At 43.3% G+C, this 20,086-nt stretch overlaps 1 protein-coding gene across 1 annotated transcript in view; it reads left to right on the forward strand.

Annotated features, from left to right (window-relative positions):
- Positions 1 to 1,343: 1,343 nt before the first annotated feature.
- MICOS10 (mitochondrial contact site and cristae organizing system subunit 10) overlaps positions 1,344 to 20,086 on the forward strand; it is a 31,623-nt gene continuing 12,880 nt past the window's right edge. The window contains exon 1 of the mRNA XM_036349079.1: positions 1,344 to 1,495. Within this exon, the coding sequence (XP_036204972.1) occupies positions 1,432 to 1,495 (64 nt within the window). The 5' untranslated portion in view covers positions 1,344 to 1,431. The remainder of the gene's footprint in view (positions 1,496 to 20,086) is intronic.

The raw sequence follows: 20,086 nt of genomic DNA on the forward strand, positions 1-20,086 counted from the left end.
TCCATCATAGCAAGGACTAACGCAGCAGTTCTGCTGTTAAAGTTGCCAAAGACAGACGAAAAAAATAAATGGGCCAATGAATTTGATTCAGTTCAACAAATCTTTCATAGAAGATCTGACTGCCCAAGGCATTGCGCTCTGAACTGGGAGTGTGCAGGTGGGGAAGGGGCAGCCCAGGCTCTTAATGAGCTTCTAGTTTTCCTAGATATAAACTTCTATAAGGAGATATTTCAATACAATGTAGCAAATTATAGGAGTAGGCAAGCTCCTGGGACAACAAAATGATGAAGGGGGCTCTAAGGTCTCTTAAGGTAGGCTTCTTAGAATGAACTTGTTGAAGCTTGGATATATCCAATAGATGAATGGGAGTCATCTAATCAAAGGAATAATAGGGTCAAATTGATATTTGTTTGTAGGATGGAGGATGAAACGAGGAAGGAAGACTAAAATCAGTTATAAGAATGGGAAGCTTGGGGTAGACATTTGATATGTAGAATTTGACAGTTGTGCAATTAGAGCATTGAAGGAATGAGCCCTGCAAAACAGCACTCTTTTTTTTTTTTTAAAATGCTTTTATTGATTTCAGAGAGGAAGGGAGAGGAAGATAGAAACATCAATGATGACAGAGAATCATTGATTGTTGGCTGCCTCCTGCAAGCCCCACACTAGAGATCCGAGCCCACAACCCGGGGCATGTGCCCTAGCCTGGAATTGAACCCTGACCTCCTGGTTCATAGGTCAATGCTCAACCCCTGAGCCACGCGGGCGGGGCTGAAACAACACCCTTTAAGCAGCCGCAGAGAAAAGGCAGCCCTGGAAGAACACCCAAAGAGAAGAGCCAGAGGACCAGGAAACACTAGTGCACTGCGTGTCCAAACGAATAAAGAGAAGGCAGAGACAAGGAGGATCAGGAAGGTGGGAGCAGTTGTGTCCAATGCTGTACAGAGTTCCAAAAAGCCTCCGTTTGATTGGCAGTAGGTGACCTTGCCAGAGCAGTTCCTATGTAAGTGGTGCAGGTGGAAGTTTCATTGCAATAGGAAAAGCGAAGGTGAGGAAGTTAAATGAATGAATAAATCACGCGCTGTGCCCTCACTTGTCTTGGGAATTTCCAGGGCCCACGTCGGGAGCTGGTGCGGAACAAGGACCTTCCAGACAGGGCTCTGGGTGCCAGCTAGGAAACCTGTCAGCCTCACAACCCTTAGGTAGGCGCGGCTCCAAGGTCAGGGTCACCTCGGGCCTCCCAGCAACCCGTCACCTTGACGACCAACTGAAAAAAACTGGTAGAAACGGAAGCAGTCAGATCATCTCGCGATATCTGGCACGCCGACGCGGGTCTTTCAGGCCTGGGAACCGCGGCCAACTCTCGCGAGACTTGCCTGGAGTCGGAGCGCGGGGCCAGGCCGCGGGGAAAGCCGAGCTCCGGTGGGAAACATGTCGGATTCAGAGCTCGGCAGGAAGTTGGACCGGTGCTTGGCGGATACGGTCGTCAAGATAGGTAAGGGCTTTTCTCCCCAGGCAGGCCCGGCCCGGAGTCGAGCAGCCAGCTCTAGGCTCCGCTGACCGGGAGGGCGGAAGGGAGGCTCCGAGAGAGGTCAGGCCGCCAGGGGAGGGCGAGTTGCCCGAGCCCGGGCGGAGGTCACTCGGGCGGTGGGGGGCCTGGGCCGTAGGCGCCTCGGCCACGCCCGCGCGGGAGGAGTGGAGTTGCAGCCCCGAAGAGGGGGGTTGGTGGGCAGGCGGCAGGAGAGGTGTGGAGCTCTTCGAGTGAAAAACGGTATGGAGGGCACAGCCTTGTGCCAGCGGCTCAACATCCTCCCCGGGGCCGCCTCTCCCGCGCGGGGGGTGCAGTCTGGTCGGGAGGCCACCTCCCACCCCAGCGGAAACTGCAGTTCCTTCTAGAGAAGGTCATCGGGAGCCCTTTGCAGACACTGCCAGGCCCTAACGTGAGTGGCTGTCACTCCCGAGTTGTAACCTGATTTATCGGCGTCAGAGTAGTCCAGGGCCTGAAACTGGAGACACAGCGATGGGGATCTGGAGTGAGAATTGCCCTGGGAAGGGAGACCTTGGCCACTTTGTCGTCCTTGATGGAACTCCGTGTAGCCTTTTCACACGTGCTCAGGGACGACACAAATGATGAAGTCACTGCAGGGAGGGAAGGGGAAAGAGGGAAATTCCTTTACCGAGTGAATAGGAAGGTGCCAGACACTGCTGGGTGCCCAGCTCTACACATTACCTCATACAGGTCATGAAATGGAGAAGGGAGTCGGGAGAAGGGATTTGCCCAGGGTCTAGTAAGTAGCAAAGTTGGGAATTTGTCCAAGGGTTTCTGGCTTCAAGTCCCCCCGCTCTTTCTTTGATACTCATTTTTATTTTCAAATTTGATATTTTTTTGTATGGAAATCTTAAGAGTGTTTAAGAGGGTGATTCTTGAATGAAAATATAGGAAAATAAGATTGTGAGCTTCATGAGAGCAGGGATGTTTCTGGTTTATTCACTGCTGTATCCCCACCCCCTAGAAGAATGCTTAATAAAAATTGTTGAGAAGCGTGAATAAATGAAGTAATGTATTACAGGTACCACTTCACCCGTAGATTCACTACTTACCAGCTGTGTGATTTGGGACAAAGTTATTTAATTTCTCCATGCCTGTTTCTTCATTTGTAAAATAGCAATCAAAATTATTACTATCTCTCGGAGTTGTTGTGAGGATTAAATAAAGTATAGGCTTGAGTCTGACTCACTTATTTTTTTTTTAATATATTTTTATTGATTTTGTACAGAGAGGAAGGGAGAACGATAGAGAGTTAGAAACATCGATGAGAGAGAAACATGGATCAGCTGCCTCCTGCACACCCCCTACTGGGGATATGCCCGCAACCAAGGTACATGCCCTTGACTGGAATCGAACCTGGGACCCTTCAGTCCGCAGGCGGACGCTCTATCCACTGAGCCAAACCGGTTAGGGCCTGACTCACTTATTAAGAATGGGTTAAGTTGTAAGTGGTCAGAGAAATACACAGTTTTTGTTAGTGTTAACAGTTGACATTTAGGAGAGAAGATGTAACATATAGATATGAAATGACCAAAGTAATGACCGAACAGTACAATGTAGTAGTTAAGAATGGGAGGTAGATGCCCCGCTGGTTCGGTGATTGAACCAGGAGTTGACTCCCAGTTGGGGCACAAGCCTGGGTTTTGAGCTACATCCCCTGTGGGGGGCGTGCAGGAGGCAGTTGATCAATGAATCTGTTTCATCGTTGATGTTTATATCTCTCTGAAATAAATGCAAATATATATATTTAGAAAAAAGAATGGGAGGTAGACAGAGTTTGAAATAACCCACTCTCACTCTTCACTCCCATCCTCAGTAGTTTTGTAGCTTTGGGTAAGGTCTTCCTTAAATGGGAACAGAGACAGATTTACCTAAAAGGATTATGAAGAGTGAAGGTCAGAAAAATATATAAGATACTTAACATAGTGCCTGGTGCTATGTATTTAGTAAATGGTGGTAGTAATTGTTGATATTAGTAATGTTTTGCCAGTGATGATCAGGTGAGGCAGTGTGTAGTGTCATTGTCATTCATGAGTGGGACATTGGTGGTGGGTATGGCATACACAAGTGAAATAATTAAGTGAGGCATGGTAATGTATGATTATAGATAAAAATTAAATGAGTAATTCAGACTCTTTGCTGTAGTACTATTATAAGTCCAATAAATGGAGTGGTGGGTCAAGGTCATGCAGTAAGAGTTTGCAAGGGAAATGGGCATTTAGCTGACATTTGGAGAATGACTTGGACATGGATAGTCAGGGAAGATGGAAGCATTTGATCAGAGGCCTACTTGAACTTACATAGAGGAGGAAATTGAAGCATGGAAAGATTCAGTCTTAGAAGTGGAGGAGCTGGATTAAAACCTAGACATTGTAATTTTAGCACCCCTGTTCCCCAAAGAGGGCTGGTTTAGGCGGAGTCAGAACTGTGAAATGTCTTGGAGAGATTCTACTTTGTCTTCAAGGCTTTTGCGTTGCCCTTGACTTTTTCACATGCATTCTGTAGATTCAACACCTCTGTCTTATATTAAATCTATTACTTTCTGCTTCCAGGGCTCATTACACCTAGGCTGGTTGGGGAATCATGGGATGGTTTTATTTTGTATTTTTTAATATATTTTTATTGATTCAGAGAGGAAGGGAGAGGAAGAGAGAGACAGAAACATCAATGATGAGAGAGAATCATTGACTGACTGCCTCCTGCACGCCCCTTACTGGGGATAGAGCTTGCAACCTGGGTACATGCCCTTAAGGGGAATTGATCCTGGGACCCTTCAGTCCGCAGTCTGGTGCTCTGTCCACTGAGCAAACCAGCTAGGGCTATGGGATGGTTTTAAACAAGAAATATCTAGCAAGCTCTGGGCCAGTCAGTGGGCAAAGAGAGAAGCAAAAGACATTTCACTGCCCTTAATAGGGAATTGATGTGATATAATGAAATTTTTCTGTGATTGTTCTAGTGATGTTTTATACCAAACAGATTTGGAGTAGAGGAGATAAGCAGTACTGTAAATGTGAAGTGATAAAGATCTGAACTGTTAGACTGGAAAGGAATATTTGAGAAACTCCTAACTTTTCTTCCCATTTATAAAATGAAAATAGTATAACCAGCCCACTTCCTAGGCCAGCAAAGTGACAAGTACATAGTAGGAACTCAGTAAATGCTATTTTCTTTATTTTCTCTCCAATTGGTTAACTTTGCCGATCTTCATTTCTTATAAAGATGATACCAAGGTTAGAGTGGTAATGTTATTGATCAGAATTTGGAAGTGAAACAGGAGGGGTGCCTGTGCACCTCTTTTATACCAAATAACATATAATTCTTAGTAACTGATTACATTTAGCAGGAGGAGACTACAGGGAGAAAAAAGGTCATGATTTTGGTTGCTTTTCTGCTTACATAGTTAAATTTAGGATGATAATGGAGAAGTTGAACAGGGATTTTTAATTTTGAGGGGGCAGCTGAGTTCCGATTTTGAGGGGGTTGTCCCTTTAGTGATGAACTTAGAGATAGGGCATAAGAGAGGTAAAACATGGAAGCCTAATTTTGGGAGGCTTTATTTACTACTCTGAGTAGTCTTTGAGACTGCAGGATGAACTCTTCTCTAGTGAGTGTATTAGTTCCTGTTCCTTTAGGCCAACGGTTCTCAACCTGTGGGTCGCGACCCCTTTGGGGGTCGAACGACCCTTTCACAGGGATTGCCTAAGACCATCGGAAAACATATATAATTACATATTGTTTTTGTGATTAATCACTATGCTTTAATTATGTTCAATTTGTGACAATGAAATTGAGGGTCACCACAACATGAACTGTATTAAAGGGTCGTGGCATTAGGAAGGTTGAGAACCACTGCTTTAGGCAGAGAGGTAACAGAACTTTTTAAACCTCTTTGCTACATGCTTTTCTGGTACTTCAGAATGGAAATGGAGACTCAGGGAATAAGAAACCTGTCATAAGAAACAGATGTTTTGCCGAGACCGGTTTGGCTCAGTGGATAGAGCGTCGGCCTCCGGACTGAAGGGTCCCAGGTTCGATTCCGGTCGGGGGCATGTACCTGGGTTTCGGGCACATCCCAGTGGGAGATGTGCAGGAGGCAGCTGATCGATGTTTCTCTCTCATCGATGTTTCTAACTCTCTATCTCTCTCCCTTCCTCTCTGTAAAAAAAATCAATAAAATATTTAAAAAAAAAAAAAAAAAGAAAGAAAGAAAGAGATGTTTTAGAACAGAGGTCAATAACCAGTGGTCCCTGAGGTCCGAAAGGTTGGCAACCCTGTTTTAGAAGATTTAGGCAGGGAAGAAGGCCACTGCAGGCTTTCAGTTACATACTGATACTTTTACACTCTCTACCTTGATAGATACTGAAGGGAAGCCAAGGTGAATGGACAGCTCCCTTTGTGAGCACTTCTCTGTTTTGCTAAAGCCTTTTGTTTCTTTCCAACTTGTTTGCTTGGGGGGGGGGGGGGGGCTATTTTAATTGCTCATGTTTGGTTTACCAGTGGTTCTCAACCTTCCTAATGGTGCGACCCTTTAATACAGTTCCTCATGTTGTGGTGACCCCCAATTTCATTGTTACAAATTGAACATAATTAAAGCATAGTGATTAATCACAAAAACAATATGTAATTATATATGTGTTTTCCGATGGTCTTAGGTGACCCCTGTGAAAGGGTCGTTCGACCTCAAAAGGGGTTGTGACCCACAGGTTGAGAACCGCTGGTTTAGACGTTTGCACAGATGAGTTAAATAGCTCTCATACTCATGTATTTTAGGCAGTGTTTTTTATTTATTTATTTAATTTTCTAAATAGTTTGATTTTTTAGAAGAGAGGAAGGAGAGGGAGAGAAACATCAACATGACAAAGAAGCATTGATCAGTTGTCTCCCATATGCACCCAAACGGGGAATCGAACCCATAGCTTGGGTATGTGCCCTGACTGGGAATTGAACCCACCACCCTTTGGTGTATGGGATGACACTCCAACCAACAGAGCCACACGGGCCTTAACCATTTTTAAGAGTACAGTGAAGTGGTAGTATTAAATAATTCATAATATTGTGCAGTCATTACCATTATCCATCTCCGTAACTCTTCATTCTTGTAAAACTGAAATTCTGTACCCATGTAGCAATGACTCCCCATTCCTGCATCCCCCAGCCCCTGGCAACTACTATTCTGCTTGTTGACTATTCTAGGGACTTCACCTAAGTAGAATTATACAGTGCTTGTCTTTTTCATTCTGGCTTATTTCACTTTGCATAATACCCTCAAGTTTCATTCATGTTGTAGCATATGTCAGGATTTCATTCCTTTTTAAGGCTTCATAATATTCGTGTGTATGTGTGTGCGTGTGTGTGTGCACATTTTGTTCATTCACCTGTTAATGGACATTTGGGTTGCTTCCACATTTTAGCTATTGTGAATAATGGTGCTGTGAACATGGGTATACAACTGTCTCCCTTCCTCCACCCCTCCTTCCCTCCTTCCTTCCTTCCTTTTCTTCCTCCCTCCCTCCATGCTTCCCTCCCTCCCTCTTTCCCTTCCTTCTTCCCTCCCCCTACTGTCTTCTTTTTTTTTTTTTTTTTTTTAAATATATTTTATTGATTTTTTACAGAGAGGAAGGGAGAGGGATAGAGAGTCAGAAACATCAATCAGCTGCCTCCTGCACACCCCCCACCGGGGATGTGCCCGCAACCAAGGCACATGCCCTTGACCGGAATCGAACCTGGGACCCTTGAGTCCGCAGGCCGACGCTCTATCCACTGAGCCAAACCAGGCAGGGCCCTACTGTCTTCTTGATAGTAGATATTCTAATGGGTATCTCTTTGCAGTTTGATTTGCATTTCCCTAATGATTAAGGGTGTTGAGCATCTTTTCATGTGCTTATTGACCATTTATATATTTTCCTTGGAGAAATGTCTTTTCAAGTCCTTTGTTCATTTTTGAATCATTTTTTATTGTTGTGCTTTAGGAGTTCTCTATATATTTTGGATATTATTAATTCTTTATTAGACATATGGTTTGCAAATATTTTCTCCCATTATATGGGAGGTCTGTAGATAGTAAAATTTATTGATAGTCTTTTGATGGACAACATTTTCAAATTTTCATGACGTTCAGTTTGTCTATTTTTTCTTTGTTGCCTGCGCCTTTGGTGTCTGAGCAGGAAATCTCCATTTCTCTTTTACTCATATACTCAGAGTACTTCTGATATCAGATGTGTGGCTTTTCCACACCAGGTAATCCTCTGACACCAGCTAGGTTGGTGGCCTATAATTCATTTTAATTCTGATACTAACTGGAATTAGCACAGACCTCACAGGGCTTTGTCCCATAAGACTGATGACCAGCCCCCATCCTGAAGCTACTCAGGAGCTCACTAAGAGTAGCCTCGTGACAACAAAAGACACTATCACCCAGGAAATTCCAAGGGATTTAGGAGCTCTATTCCAGGAACTGGGGACAGAGATCTATACAAATATGTATATTCTATAATTATAAAAGTGTAACATGCTAATTAGACTGAACGACCTTCCGACCTTCTGGACGACCACGCTAAGACACCCACTGGCACCAGGCCAGCCAAGGCAGGTGTGATGTGATTGGTCTGGGGCCGCCCATCGCCCTATGATCACCCTGCAGAGGGAGGCCCAGGCCACCTGCTGGCTGGGCCGTGGCAGGTGGGCGGGGCCTCCCTCGCAGAGGGAGCTGGGGTCCTGGGTGCTAGAGGGAAGCCAGTGCCGGCAGCTGGGGGAAGGAAGGCCTACTCTTGCATGAATTTCATGCATTGGGCCTCTAGTATATGTATATTTTCCCTACTATCTTACAGTGTTGTATTCAAGAAGTCATTGCCAAATCCAATGCAACAAAACCTTTTCCCTGTGTTTTCTTTAAGAGTTTTATAGTTATATTTTCAAGCCATATTGACTTAATTTTTGTATATGATGTCAGGTAAGGAAGGGTCCAGCTTCATTCTTTTGCATGTGGATATCCAGTTTTCCCAACACCACTTGTTGAAAAGACTGTCCTTTCCACATTAAATGGTCTTTGCATCCTTGTAAAAACTCATTGGGCCATACTAGTATATGTACGGGTTTATTTCTGGTTACTCTATTCTATTTCATTGGCCTATATATCTTTATGCCAGTATCACACTGTTTTGATGACTGTAGCTTGGTAGTAAATTTTGAAATCAGGAAGGGTGAGTCCTCTAGGTTTGTTCTTTTTCAAGATTATTTTGGCTATTCAGGGTCCCTTGAGATTCCATATGAATTTTAGGATGGGTTTTTCTGTTTCTGCAAAAATATATCGTGGGATTTTGATAGGGATTGTATTGAATCTGTAGATCATTTTGGGTAGTATTGACACATGTTAACAAATAATATTCTATGGTATGGATATACCACATTTTGTTTATCTATTTATCAGCTAATGCACATTTGCTTTTTGTTTTGTTTTTTAATTATTTTTATTGATTTCAGATGGGAAGGGAGAGGGAGAGAGAGATAGAAGCATCAATGATGAGAATCACTGATTGGCTGCCTTCTGCACGGCTCCCTACTGGAGATTGAGCCCACAACCCGGTCATGTGCCCTTGACTGGAATCGAACCTGGGACCCTTCAGTCCACAGGCCCACACTCTGTCCACTGAGCCAGACCAGCTAGGGCAACTAATGTACATTTGCGTTGTTCACCCTTTTTTTGTATTATGAATTATGCTGCTATTACCAAGTGTATGAGTCTTTATGTAGACATATGTTTTCATTTCTCTTGGATATATAACTAGGAGTGGAAATGCTGGATTGTATGTCAACTCTGTGTAACATTGTGCTCTTGTTAGAGGAGAGTTTTCTGTTAGTATTATAACATAATGTAATTAGTCACTATATGTTAAGCTGAAGAGTGAGATGGTTGAATTTCTGATTTCAGAAAGATCATAGCAGTAGCATGAGAAGAATAAATTGGAAAGGATCAGAATGAAGAGAGAGATGGGTTATAAAATAATGCAAAATCATGCCAAAGTTAATCAAATTAGAGGAAATAAGATGAGGGCAGGAGTGGAATGGAGACAGAATTAATGATGACAGTACAGTGGTAATATTTATAGCCTTTGGAATGCAGGCTCATGAGTGGGAGGAGTCAGGGGTGATGCAAAGCCTATGTAAATGTAGAATAGTGTTGTGGTTGACCAGTAAGAGAGGCAGGAGGGGAGCCCCAGTAACATTTTGTAGTTTTTTAATTTCTGGCATGTCTTGAAATAGGTCATTGGTTACATACAGCTCAGTCAACAGTTATGAAAGTTATTACTTTGCTATGCATTCATCTTCTTGAAAAGAAAGGATTTGGCCTTCTTCCTTCCTTGTTAAGAAAGTAGGACAGTAAATGACTTAGCAGCTGACCTGCCTTAGAATTAAACTGCAGATTTTGTGTATTCATCCATTAATCAATTCAATGTAGTTAAATTGATTGTTTCAAGCCCTTTTAATGTTAAAAAAATACACTGAAAGAGGCCTTGAATAAAGTTATGGAAAAAGAAAGCAAATTATTGTTCTTCTTTAAGTATCAGTTCATCTGATAAATGCGGGTTACCACAAAGTATTGGTGGCTCACCAAAAATTGCTTTTTGGTGGCCTGTGTTTGCAAACTGATACATCTCCATTTCAGGGGACGATATCAATTAGGCCAAACTAAAATACTTCAAAGGGTCTTGGTTGTTTTTAGGTTTGGGTTTCAAATTAGTACATGTTAATTGGTGAATTAGTAGCCATGTTTTGTTTGTTATATGTATTGCTAAACAGTGTTTATATGTATTTCTAAACAATTTCTAAACAAATATAAAAATACCTTTTCTGTTTGCAGTAGCAATATGTGAATAATGGAACATTGTGCTCTTATTAGAGGAGAGTTTTCTGTTAGTATTATAAAATAATGTAATTAGGCACTATATGGAACTTGAAAACATTTAAATTTTTGTCTGGCTGTGGTTTTATGCTTTCCTAAAATGTGGGCTGAAACAGTTTATTAGTAAATATGCTGAATTGCTTTCTCTGGCAAGTACATTTTAGTATTGAATCCAAGTAAAAATACAAATATTTACTTATAAAAGTCATTTGGTGTGGTAATATTTTTACTACGGCCATTGACCCACTAGTGAAATGTTAGGGCATTGCTGGATTGGATGCTGTTTATTTAAAGGCCAAGAGAGGGAAAGAGAGAGGAAGCTAACATTAATTTAATGCCTGTTATTTGCCATCATACTTAGTATACTAACATATTACCTCTTTTTACTCTCCTAGCAACTCAGTGAGGAAGTTTATCTCTGTTTTTCCAGCAAGAAAAATAATGCTCAAACATGTTTGTAGGAATTGAAAGCTGATTTTAAAATCTGTGTGAAAATATAAACAACCCAAAATAGCGAAAGCCATTTTTAAAAAGAGAAACCGAGTTGGAGGAATAAGATTACCTGATTTCAAGACTTACTGTAAAGCTACAGTAAATAAGACAGTGTAGTATTGGAGAAGGTACACACATAGATCAGTGGAATCAGCTGTGTCCGGAAATAGACTCATAAATACATAGTTTATTTTTTAAAAAAAATATATATTTTATTGATTTTTTACAGAGAAGAAGGGAGAGGGATAGAGAGTTAGAAACATCGATGAGAGAGATCGACCAGCTGCCTCCTGCACGCCCCCCAGTGGGGATGTGCCCGCAACCAAGGTACATGCCCTTGACCGGAATTGAACCTGGGACCCTTGAGTCCGCAGGCCGACGCTCTATCCACTGAGCCAAACCGGTTCGGCACATAGTTTATTTTTGACAAAGGTGTCAAGTCAGTTAATGAAGAAAGGAAAATCTTTTCAACAAATTGTGCTAGAATTACTGGGTATCCATGTAGAGAAAAAAAATTAACCTTATTATCTCAAACATAAAAAATTTACTCAAAAGGATCACAGACCTAAATGTAAAAGCTACAACTATAATACCTTTAGAAGAAAAGAGGAGAAAAATATTTGTGATCTTGAGTTCAGAAAATACTTCTTAAGTCACAAAAAAGCAAAAAATTCACAAAGGAAAAAAAAGACATACTGGATTTGATCAAAATTTTAAAACTTTTGCTCTTTGAAAGGCACCATTAAAAAAAAACAAAAATACTGCCAAAACCGGTTTGGCTCAGTGGATAGAGCGTCAGCCTGCGGACTGAAGGGTCCAGGGTTCGATTCCGGTCAAGGGCATGTGCCTGGGTTGCGGGCACGTCCCCAGTGGGAGATGTGCAGGAGGCAGCTAATCGATGTTTCTCTCTCATCGATGTTTCTGGCTCTCTATCTCTCTCCCTTCCTCTCTGTAAAAAATCAATAAAATATATTTTAAAAAAAAAAAAAAAACAAAAAAAACAAAAAACAAAAATACACGCCGCAGAATGGGAAAAAACATTTGCAATACATATATCTACCTGGTAAAGAACTTGTTTCTAGAATAAATCAGGACATCTTAAAATTAATAAGACAACTCATTTAAGAAAATGGGTAAGCCGGTTTGGCTCATTGAGTAGAGCGTCAGCCTGCGGACTGAAAGGTCCCAGGTTCGATTCCAGTCAAGGGCATGTACCTTGGTTGGGGGCACATCCCCAGTAGGAGGTGTGCGGGAGGCAGCTGATCGATGTCTCTCTCTCATTGATGTTTCTCTCTATCACTCTCCCTTCCTCTCTGTAAATAAAATAAAATAAAATAAAATAAAATGGGTAAAAAGTTTGAAAAGATTTTTACAAACGAAATTAGACAAATGACAAACACATAAAAAGATGTTCAGCAAATTAAAATCATGAGATACCTCTACACCCATTAAAATAGTTAAAGTTAAAAGACTGACAACACTAAGGGTTCATTAGTATATGGAGCAACTAGAATTCTTGTACACTGGTGTGTGTGTTTTTAATTGTATTTATTGGGGTTATACTGGTTAACAAAATTATACAGGTTTCAGGTGCACAATTCTACAACACATCATCTGTACACTGTATTGTGTGTTCATCACCCCAAGTTAAGTATCTGTCTATCACCATTTATCCCCCGTTTACCTTCCTCCACTCCACTCCCCTATCCCTTTCCAGCAATCGCCACACTGTTGTCTGTGTTCCTGTACACTGTTGATGGGAGTGTAAAATGGTACTACCACTTTGTAAAACTGTTAGGTAGTTTTTATAAACTTAAACATACCATCTAGTCATTCCACTCCTAGGTATTAACCAAAGAGAAATGAAAACATGTCCACACAAAGTCTGGCATATGGATGTTCATAGCAGCTTTATTCATAATGCCCCCAAACTGAAAAGAACCCAGATGTCCATCACAGATGAATGGATAAACAAAATATGGACTATCCAAAATATGAACAAGTTACTGATACATACAACAATATATATGTATATTTCAAAATCACTAGGTTGGGGATGTGAGGGCGATCTGGCTGCGACATCTGTCACCCCATTGATCGCCAGGGTTGATTCGGCTGATCTGGCTGGCTAGGCGGGTGTCCCCCTCCTCCCTCACAGATCCATGTGCGTCCCTCCTGAAGCTGCACGCTCGGTCGAAGAGGACGACCTCCCCCCCCCCCCCCCCCCCCAGGAGAGGACCGGTCTTCGGTCAAGGGTATACGAGTAGCTGCGCTCCCCTGCTAGAACCTCCAAACAAGCTCTCAAAATCACTAGGTTGGGTAAAAGAAGCTAGACACAAAAAAGTATATATTGTCCTGGGTGTCAGCACCAAAAAACCCCCGAACAAGCAGACAAACAAAAAAGAATACATGCAGACCTCTCAGATGTTGTGTGTCAGCTCCATACCACACAATAAAGCAGATCATAATCTTTTTGGTGGTGGAGGGTCTTGCCTTTAATTTATAAAAAACAAAAGTCTGTAAAGTTCAGTAAAGCAAGGCATAGTGAACAAAATATGCCTGTATATACTTTATGATTCCATTCAGATGTAAAATTCTAGAAAATGTAAACCAATCTGTGAAGACAAAGTAGATAAGTGGTTGCCTGGGGCAAAGGGTGATGGGAAGGATGAACTACAAAGGGGCACAAGGAAACTTTTGGGGCTGATAGTATTCTATTGCTTGATTTTGGTGCCCCTTTCACTTATCAAACTCATTGTACTATATAGTTTAAATGGGTGCAGTTTATTGTACGTACATTATACTTCAAAAAGTTATTTAAAACCAAAAGGATGAAAATGATGAAAAATACTCTGTTTCAGTGAAGATATAAGCAACCGGAACCCTCAGGTTCAGCTCATGGAAGTATGAATCGGTGTAACCACTTTGGAAAACTGGCGGTATCTACTAACGCTTAACTATATGTTCACCCTATGACATTGCTGTTCCACACCTAGGTATATACCTCAGAGATATTCATACATCTGTTCATCAAATGACTTTCTAGAATGTTCATAGAACACTATTCATAATAAGATCAACTAAGAAGCTACCCAAGTGCCCATCAACAGAATGGATAAGTAAATTGTGGTACATTAATATAGTGGACTACTACACAGCAGTTATAATCTATCTAGATATATAAAAGGCTAAGTGACTGCTCCGCCCCGGTCGCTATGATGACACACCAATCACCAGGGGGCAGACGCTCAGCGCAGGAGCTGCCCCCTGGTGGTCAGTGCGCTCCCATAGCCAGCCAACCTCCCACAGCCGGCCAACCTCCTGTGGTCCCTCCCCCTGGCCGGCCCAGATTGGCCTGATTGGTCGATCGGGACTGGGCCAGAGGGCTCCAATCGCTGGCCAGGCCGAGGGACCTCACCCATGCACGAATTAGTGTACTGGGCCTCTACTACAACTATATAATACAATGAACTACATACAACTATTTAAAACACTATTGGGCCAAAGTACTCACTGTGTGATTCCATTTCTGTAAGTTTAAAAACAAGCAAAACTACTCTATGCTATTAGAAGTCAGAATATGGTTATCCTTGGATCTGCCAAGAATATCTTCATCCTTGGATGAAGAATTTGAGTGGTTACATGCATGCGTGTTAAAAAAAGATAAGAAAACTGTATTACAAAATGAAAGTCTGTTGGAATTGGTAACTGTTAACAGTTAGCAATTTAACTTGTCATTTTTAAAAGTAAGAAGTGAAGAAAATGAATTTGAAATCCTCTTTAAAGAGATAGCATGACAGGAACAAGAAATAGAAGATAAACAAGTACAAATTAGAAAAAATACGAGAATGTGGGATATGAAAATATGGATGAATAAAAGTGGTACGAGATACGTCTTGGAGAGAGGGCAGGTGGACAGGTAGATCACAGTGTGGCCAAGGGGCTTGTTGAAGATTACATAGACTCTTCAGGTTGCTTCAATGGTGTATGCTCTGGTAGACTTTTAAGACTATTTGATTAATAGTTAGCAGTGTATACGGGAAGAATTGAAATCCTGTGTTTTTACTTCATTTTTCCTTATCCAACCTAAACCTGCATTAGGATGCATAGGATAATTTATAATTATTGTAACACCCTCACATAACTGTTGATGGATTTGTAGACTTACTTAACTTAGACAAATGTTTACAAGTTAGAACAAATGTTTCTGATTGTTTGTCAGAACCTGTACATATAAATCACTCAGAATTCCTGTTTGATAGATTTTAAATGATTAACTGAAGCAATTGATTTAAAGCACCATAATTCACTTTTTACTAGAAGGTAGTTCTAAGAAGGCTGCTAGTTTCTTGGCATCATTTCAGATGACTAAATTGAAATCCATTAGTTGTAGGTTTAAAAAAAATTTTTTTTTTTACCGTTTCAGCATAGGCATATATGTGACAAATCTTGAACTCATAAATATCCCACTTTGATTGGAAGCAAAAGTACAGTATATAACTGCTCCAGTCATATATTATCTTGATATTAGAATAAATGCTATTAATCTTATATATTCCCAGAAAAGATTGGCTGTGATCATTGAAAAATCACAGCTTATTTTTTCTCCTTGTTTCAGTGCAACTTGATTCATTTTATTTCAGCTCATAACTTGTATTTTAGAAGACTTTTTTCCTTTACTCAGTTTATGAAAACTAAATTTTTGGTTTCTTCAAGTATGCAGGTCCAGTGAATTGGAGAGGTTTATTTATGGGGCTTTGTAGAATAGTGTTGCCTTTAAGAAATGCTACTATACAATGCTACTGTAATATAAAGTCATCTGGGTGTTGTGTTCTACCTCACCCATAGTCTCAGGCACTTTATTAGAACCAGATTTGAATAACAAAGAAAAACCTGCTTGCTCATGAAAACCCCCAAATTTAGGCAAGTCCTTCCAGCACCTTTGCAATGCCGATTTGGGATATTCACTATTTGCACCAACTGTACCTTAAATGCAAACCTATTGGTATCTTTTAAAAATATTTGACCCCCTTTTCTATCTCTATTTGTCTGGTCCATGACTTCATATATCTTTACCTAAGGATCCATTATCTCAGTCATCATTCAGTATCATCACCCCTACTCAGAAGTTCCTTATCCCTGATCAAAGGTACCTTAAACACCCTCTGTTTCTTTTCTGCCTAACGTGGACATGGAAGGATAGAGGGAGGGCTGCTGAGGGATCCAAGTATGATGCAGGGTAATATTTTTCATTGGGATGGGTGGAAAAGAGAATCTGAGCTCCTTGTAGTCCATTTCTCTGCCACCATCTCTCCCTCTCTCTTCCCTAATCCTCCAGGATGGTTTGGGTACTGTGCTTAGTGCTTCTAGTACATCCTATTTCTGTTGTCGTATCTTGTACTTTGAGTTTCTAATTATCAGTTGGCCCCAACACTAGATAGTGCACCAAATGAGTGCAGGATCTTATTATTCCCCAGGGCCCAGTGTAGTGCCTAGCACAGGGTAGGTACTCAGTTTATAATTAAGGAAATACCTACAGATACTAGTAGTGTTGGCCAGGATGAATTTTGGGAGGTATTTAGTTTCCTTTGGCAAATCAAAATGGATGATTATAATAGTACTAGAGGCCCGGTGCACAAAAATTGTGCACTGGTGGTGGTGGTGGGGGGTGCCCCTCAGCCCCACTTGTGCCCTCTCACAGTCTGGGACCCCTCGGGAGATAACGACCTGCTGGCTTAGGCCCACTCCCGGGTGGCAGAGGGCAGGGCCGATTGGGGAATTGGGGTGCCACCCCCTGTCATGCAGGGCGGATCGGGAGGTTGCGATGCCACCATCAGTCACGCTCAGGGTAGGGCCGATTGGGGGGTTGGGGCGCCGCCCCCTGTCACACTCAAGGCAGGGTTGATGGGGAGGTTGCGGCGCCACCCCGTCATGCACAGAGCAGGGCGGATCAGGGGGTTGTGGTGCCACCCCTGTCATATACAGAGCTGGCCGATCAGGGGGTTGGGGCGCTGTCCCCTGTCACGCACAGAGCAGGGCCCATCGGGGGTTGGGGCTCCACACCCTGTCACACACAGAGCAGGGCCCATCAGGGGAGTTGGGGCTCCGTACCCTGTCACACACAGAGCAGGGCCAATCGGGGTTGGGGAACTCCCCCCTGTCACGCACAGAGCAGGGCCGGTCAGGGGTTGGGGAGTTCCCCCCTGTCATGCACAGAGCAGGGCCGATCAGGAGGTTGTGATGCCACCCTCAGTCACACTCAGGGTAGGGCCAATTGGGGGGTTGGGGCGCCACCCCCTGTCACACTTAAGGCATGGTCGATGGGGAGGTTGGGGCGCCGCCCCGTCACCCACAGAGCAGGGCTGATCAGGGGTTTGGGGTACTTCCCCCTGTCACACTCAGGGCAGGGCCGATGGGGAGGTTGCGGCTCCCCCCTGTCATACACAGAGCAGGGCCCAAGGGGGGCTTGGGGGGCTGCATCCTGTCACACACAGAGCAGGGCTGATCAGGGGGTTGGGGCGCCGCACCCTGTCACGAACAGAGCAGGGCAGATAGGGAGGTTGTGGCCCCAACCCCTGTCACACACAGAGCCGCAGGGCGGTCAGGGGGTTTGGGCTCTGCCCCCTGTCACGCTGCTCCAGGGGCCAGGAGGCCTCACGGCTCCACTGATCCCGGTGTTGGGAGGCCTCGCGGCTCCGCTGATCCCGGTGCTGGGAGGCATATTACCCTTTTACTATATAGGTTAGAGGCCTGGTGCACGAGTGGGGGCCGGCTGGTTTGCCCTGAAGGGTGTCCTGGATCAGGGTGGGGGTCCCCACTGGGGTGCCTGGCCAGCTTGGATGAGGGGATGATGGCTGTTTGCATCTGGTCACACCCCCTTCAGGGTGGGGGTCCCCACTGGGGTGCCTGGCCAGTCTGGGTGAGGGGCTGAGGGCCGTTTTCAGGCTGGCGGGTGACTGAAGCTCCCAGCCGCTCCTTTTTTCCTTTTTTTTTTTTTATTCTTGCATTTATAGCTGTCACTGGAGCTGAGAGCCGGCTTTAGCTGTGAGACCTGGCTGCTGAAAGCAGGTTTCTGGCTTTGTTTACTTTCTGTATTTGAAAAATTGTTGCGACTCCAGCTCTGAGATCCCGGCTGACTGAAAACAGGTTTCTGGAGTTTTGTTTAGCTTCTATATTTGTAACAATGTTTCTTAGCAGCTCAGAGCCCAGCAGCGGCAGGCGGGGAACGTTGGAGTCCTCCGTCACTGAAGCAAGCAAGCCTCCTGTTCGTGTCAGTAGCCTGGCTGCCGGCCGCCATCTTGGCTGGCAGTTAATTTGCATATTGCCCTGATTAGCCAATGGGAAGGGTAGTGGACGTACGGCTAATTACCATGTTTCTCTTTTATTAGATAGGATGATTATAATTTGTAGGAGGCTATACTAGCAGCAATGTAGCATGGCAACCAAGGACCAGGCCTCTGGAGTCAGGCTGCCTGGTTCAAGTCCCAGCTGTGTGACCCGAGGCAAGTTACTTAACCTTTCTGTGTCTCAGTTTCTTGGTTTATAAAATGGGGCCAATAAAATACATTTATTGTGAGGATCAAAATGGGGTGATTTAATTCTGAAGCATCAGTGCTTAGTGAATGAATGCTCTTTATTTAATATTGTATGGTGTTCCTGAAAAGAATGTACACATTGCACTTCTATAAATCAAGTTATATTTTAGATTTATTAAGGAAATTTGCTATTAAAAGATGTAATACCATGTCCACATGGAGGGCGCTGCAAATGGCATGCTAAACTGAATCGGTAAGGGTCCCCCATGTCCACAGTCCCCTTCCCCATCGTTCCTCTCCCCACTTTACCTCCCTCAGATTCAGACAAGCGCCCTTGAACTAAAGTGTTTTAGTTCAACAGTGAGTCTAAAGGAATCCCCTATTTAATCCCCTTTTTAGTTCAGTTGTTTGGAGCATCCTCCCAATGCGCCAGGGCTGTGGGCTAGATCCCTGGTCAGGGCTTGTACAAGAATCAGGCAGAAGTTGATGACTTATAAATAACACCGATGTTTTTGTAGTTATCCAGGTAGAAGTTCTCAGCGTTTTCTTCGACAACCTTCCCCACTGCACCCTCCAAAACCCCAGATACACATACACACACTTAATCAGTGTTAAGTGCTACAAATTCTGCCAGCAAAATGTCTCTTCCTTTCCAAGTAATCCTACACACCTTAGTCAGATGAATCTCCTAATGCATAGTCTCAGTCTTGTTAGCCTCTTTAAGAATTCTTCAGGGAAGCCCCCTGCCTGCTGAATTAAGTGCTGTGTAGACTCCTTGGCCCAGCTTCAGGTGCCTTCAGAATGGCTCCCACCCCTTTCCAGCCTTATCTCCTGCTCTCTAAGGCATGCCTCATGCTAAACCTCTGACCTTCTCCCTCCCCTCATTTCCCTACACAAGCCCTGCTTTTCTGCCATCGGGTAGAATGTATGCCGATTCCCCCAAAACTTTGGCTGTTAAAAAATCTATTCTTTTTTTTTTTTAATCTTCACTGGAGGATTTTTTTTTCACTGATTTTTTAAAAAATATATATTTTTATTGATTTCAGAGAGGACGGGAGAGGGAGAGAGAGATAGAAACATCAATGATAAGAGAGAATCATTGATCGGCTGCCTCCTGCACTCCCCCTACTGGGGATTGAGCCCACAACCCGGGGATGTTCCCTTGACCGGAATCGAATCAGGGATCCTTCAGTTTGCAGGCCAATGCTCAATCTACTGAGCCAAACCAGCTAGGGCCATTGATTTTTTTTTTAGAGAGAATGGAAAGGAGGGATTGGGGGTGGGGGGCGGGGGGGAGAAGAAACATCCACCTGAGAGAGGCACATCGATTGGTTACCTCATGCACAGGCCCAGATTGGGACTGGGGATCAAACCTGCAACCTAGGTATGTGCCCTTGACAAGAATCAAACCCGAGACCATTTGGTGTTCAGGCCTAATGCTCTAACCACTGAGAAAACTGGCCAGGGCAAAAAGTCTGTCCTTGAAGACAATTCAGATGCTACCTGTTTTTTGAAGATTAAAAAAAAATCTCAGGAGAACACTGTCCTTTTCTCAGGACACCGGAGGACCTGCTTTTGTTCACTTTTATGGATACATGACTTGTTATCCTT

Source organism: Myotis myotis, unplaced genomic scaffold, assembly GCF_014108235.1.
Source record: "Myotis myotis isolate mMyoMyo1 unplaced genomic scaffold, mMyoMyo1.p scaffold_m19_p_2, whole genome shotgun sequence".
In the NCBI taxonomy this organism is placed as follows: domain Eukaryota; kingdom Metazoa; phylum Chordata; class Mammalia; order Chiroptera; family Vespertilionidae; genus Myotis; species Myotis myotis.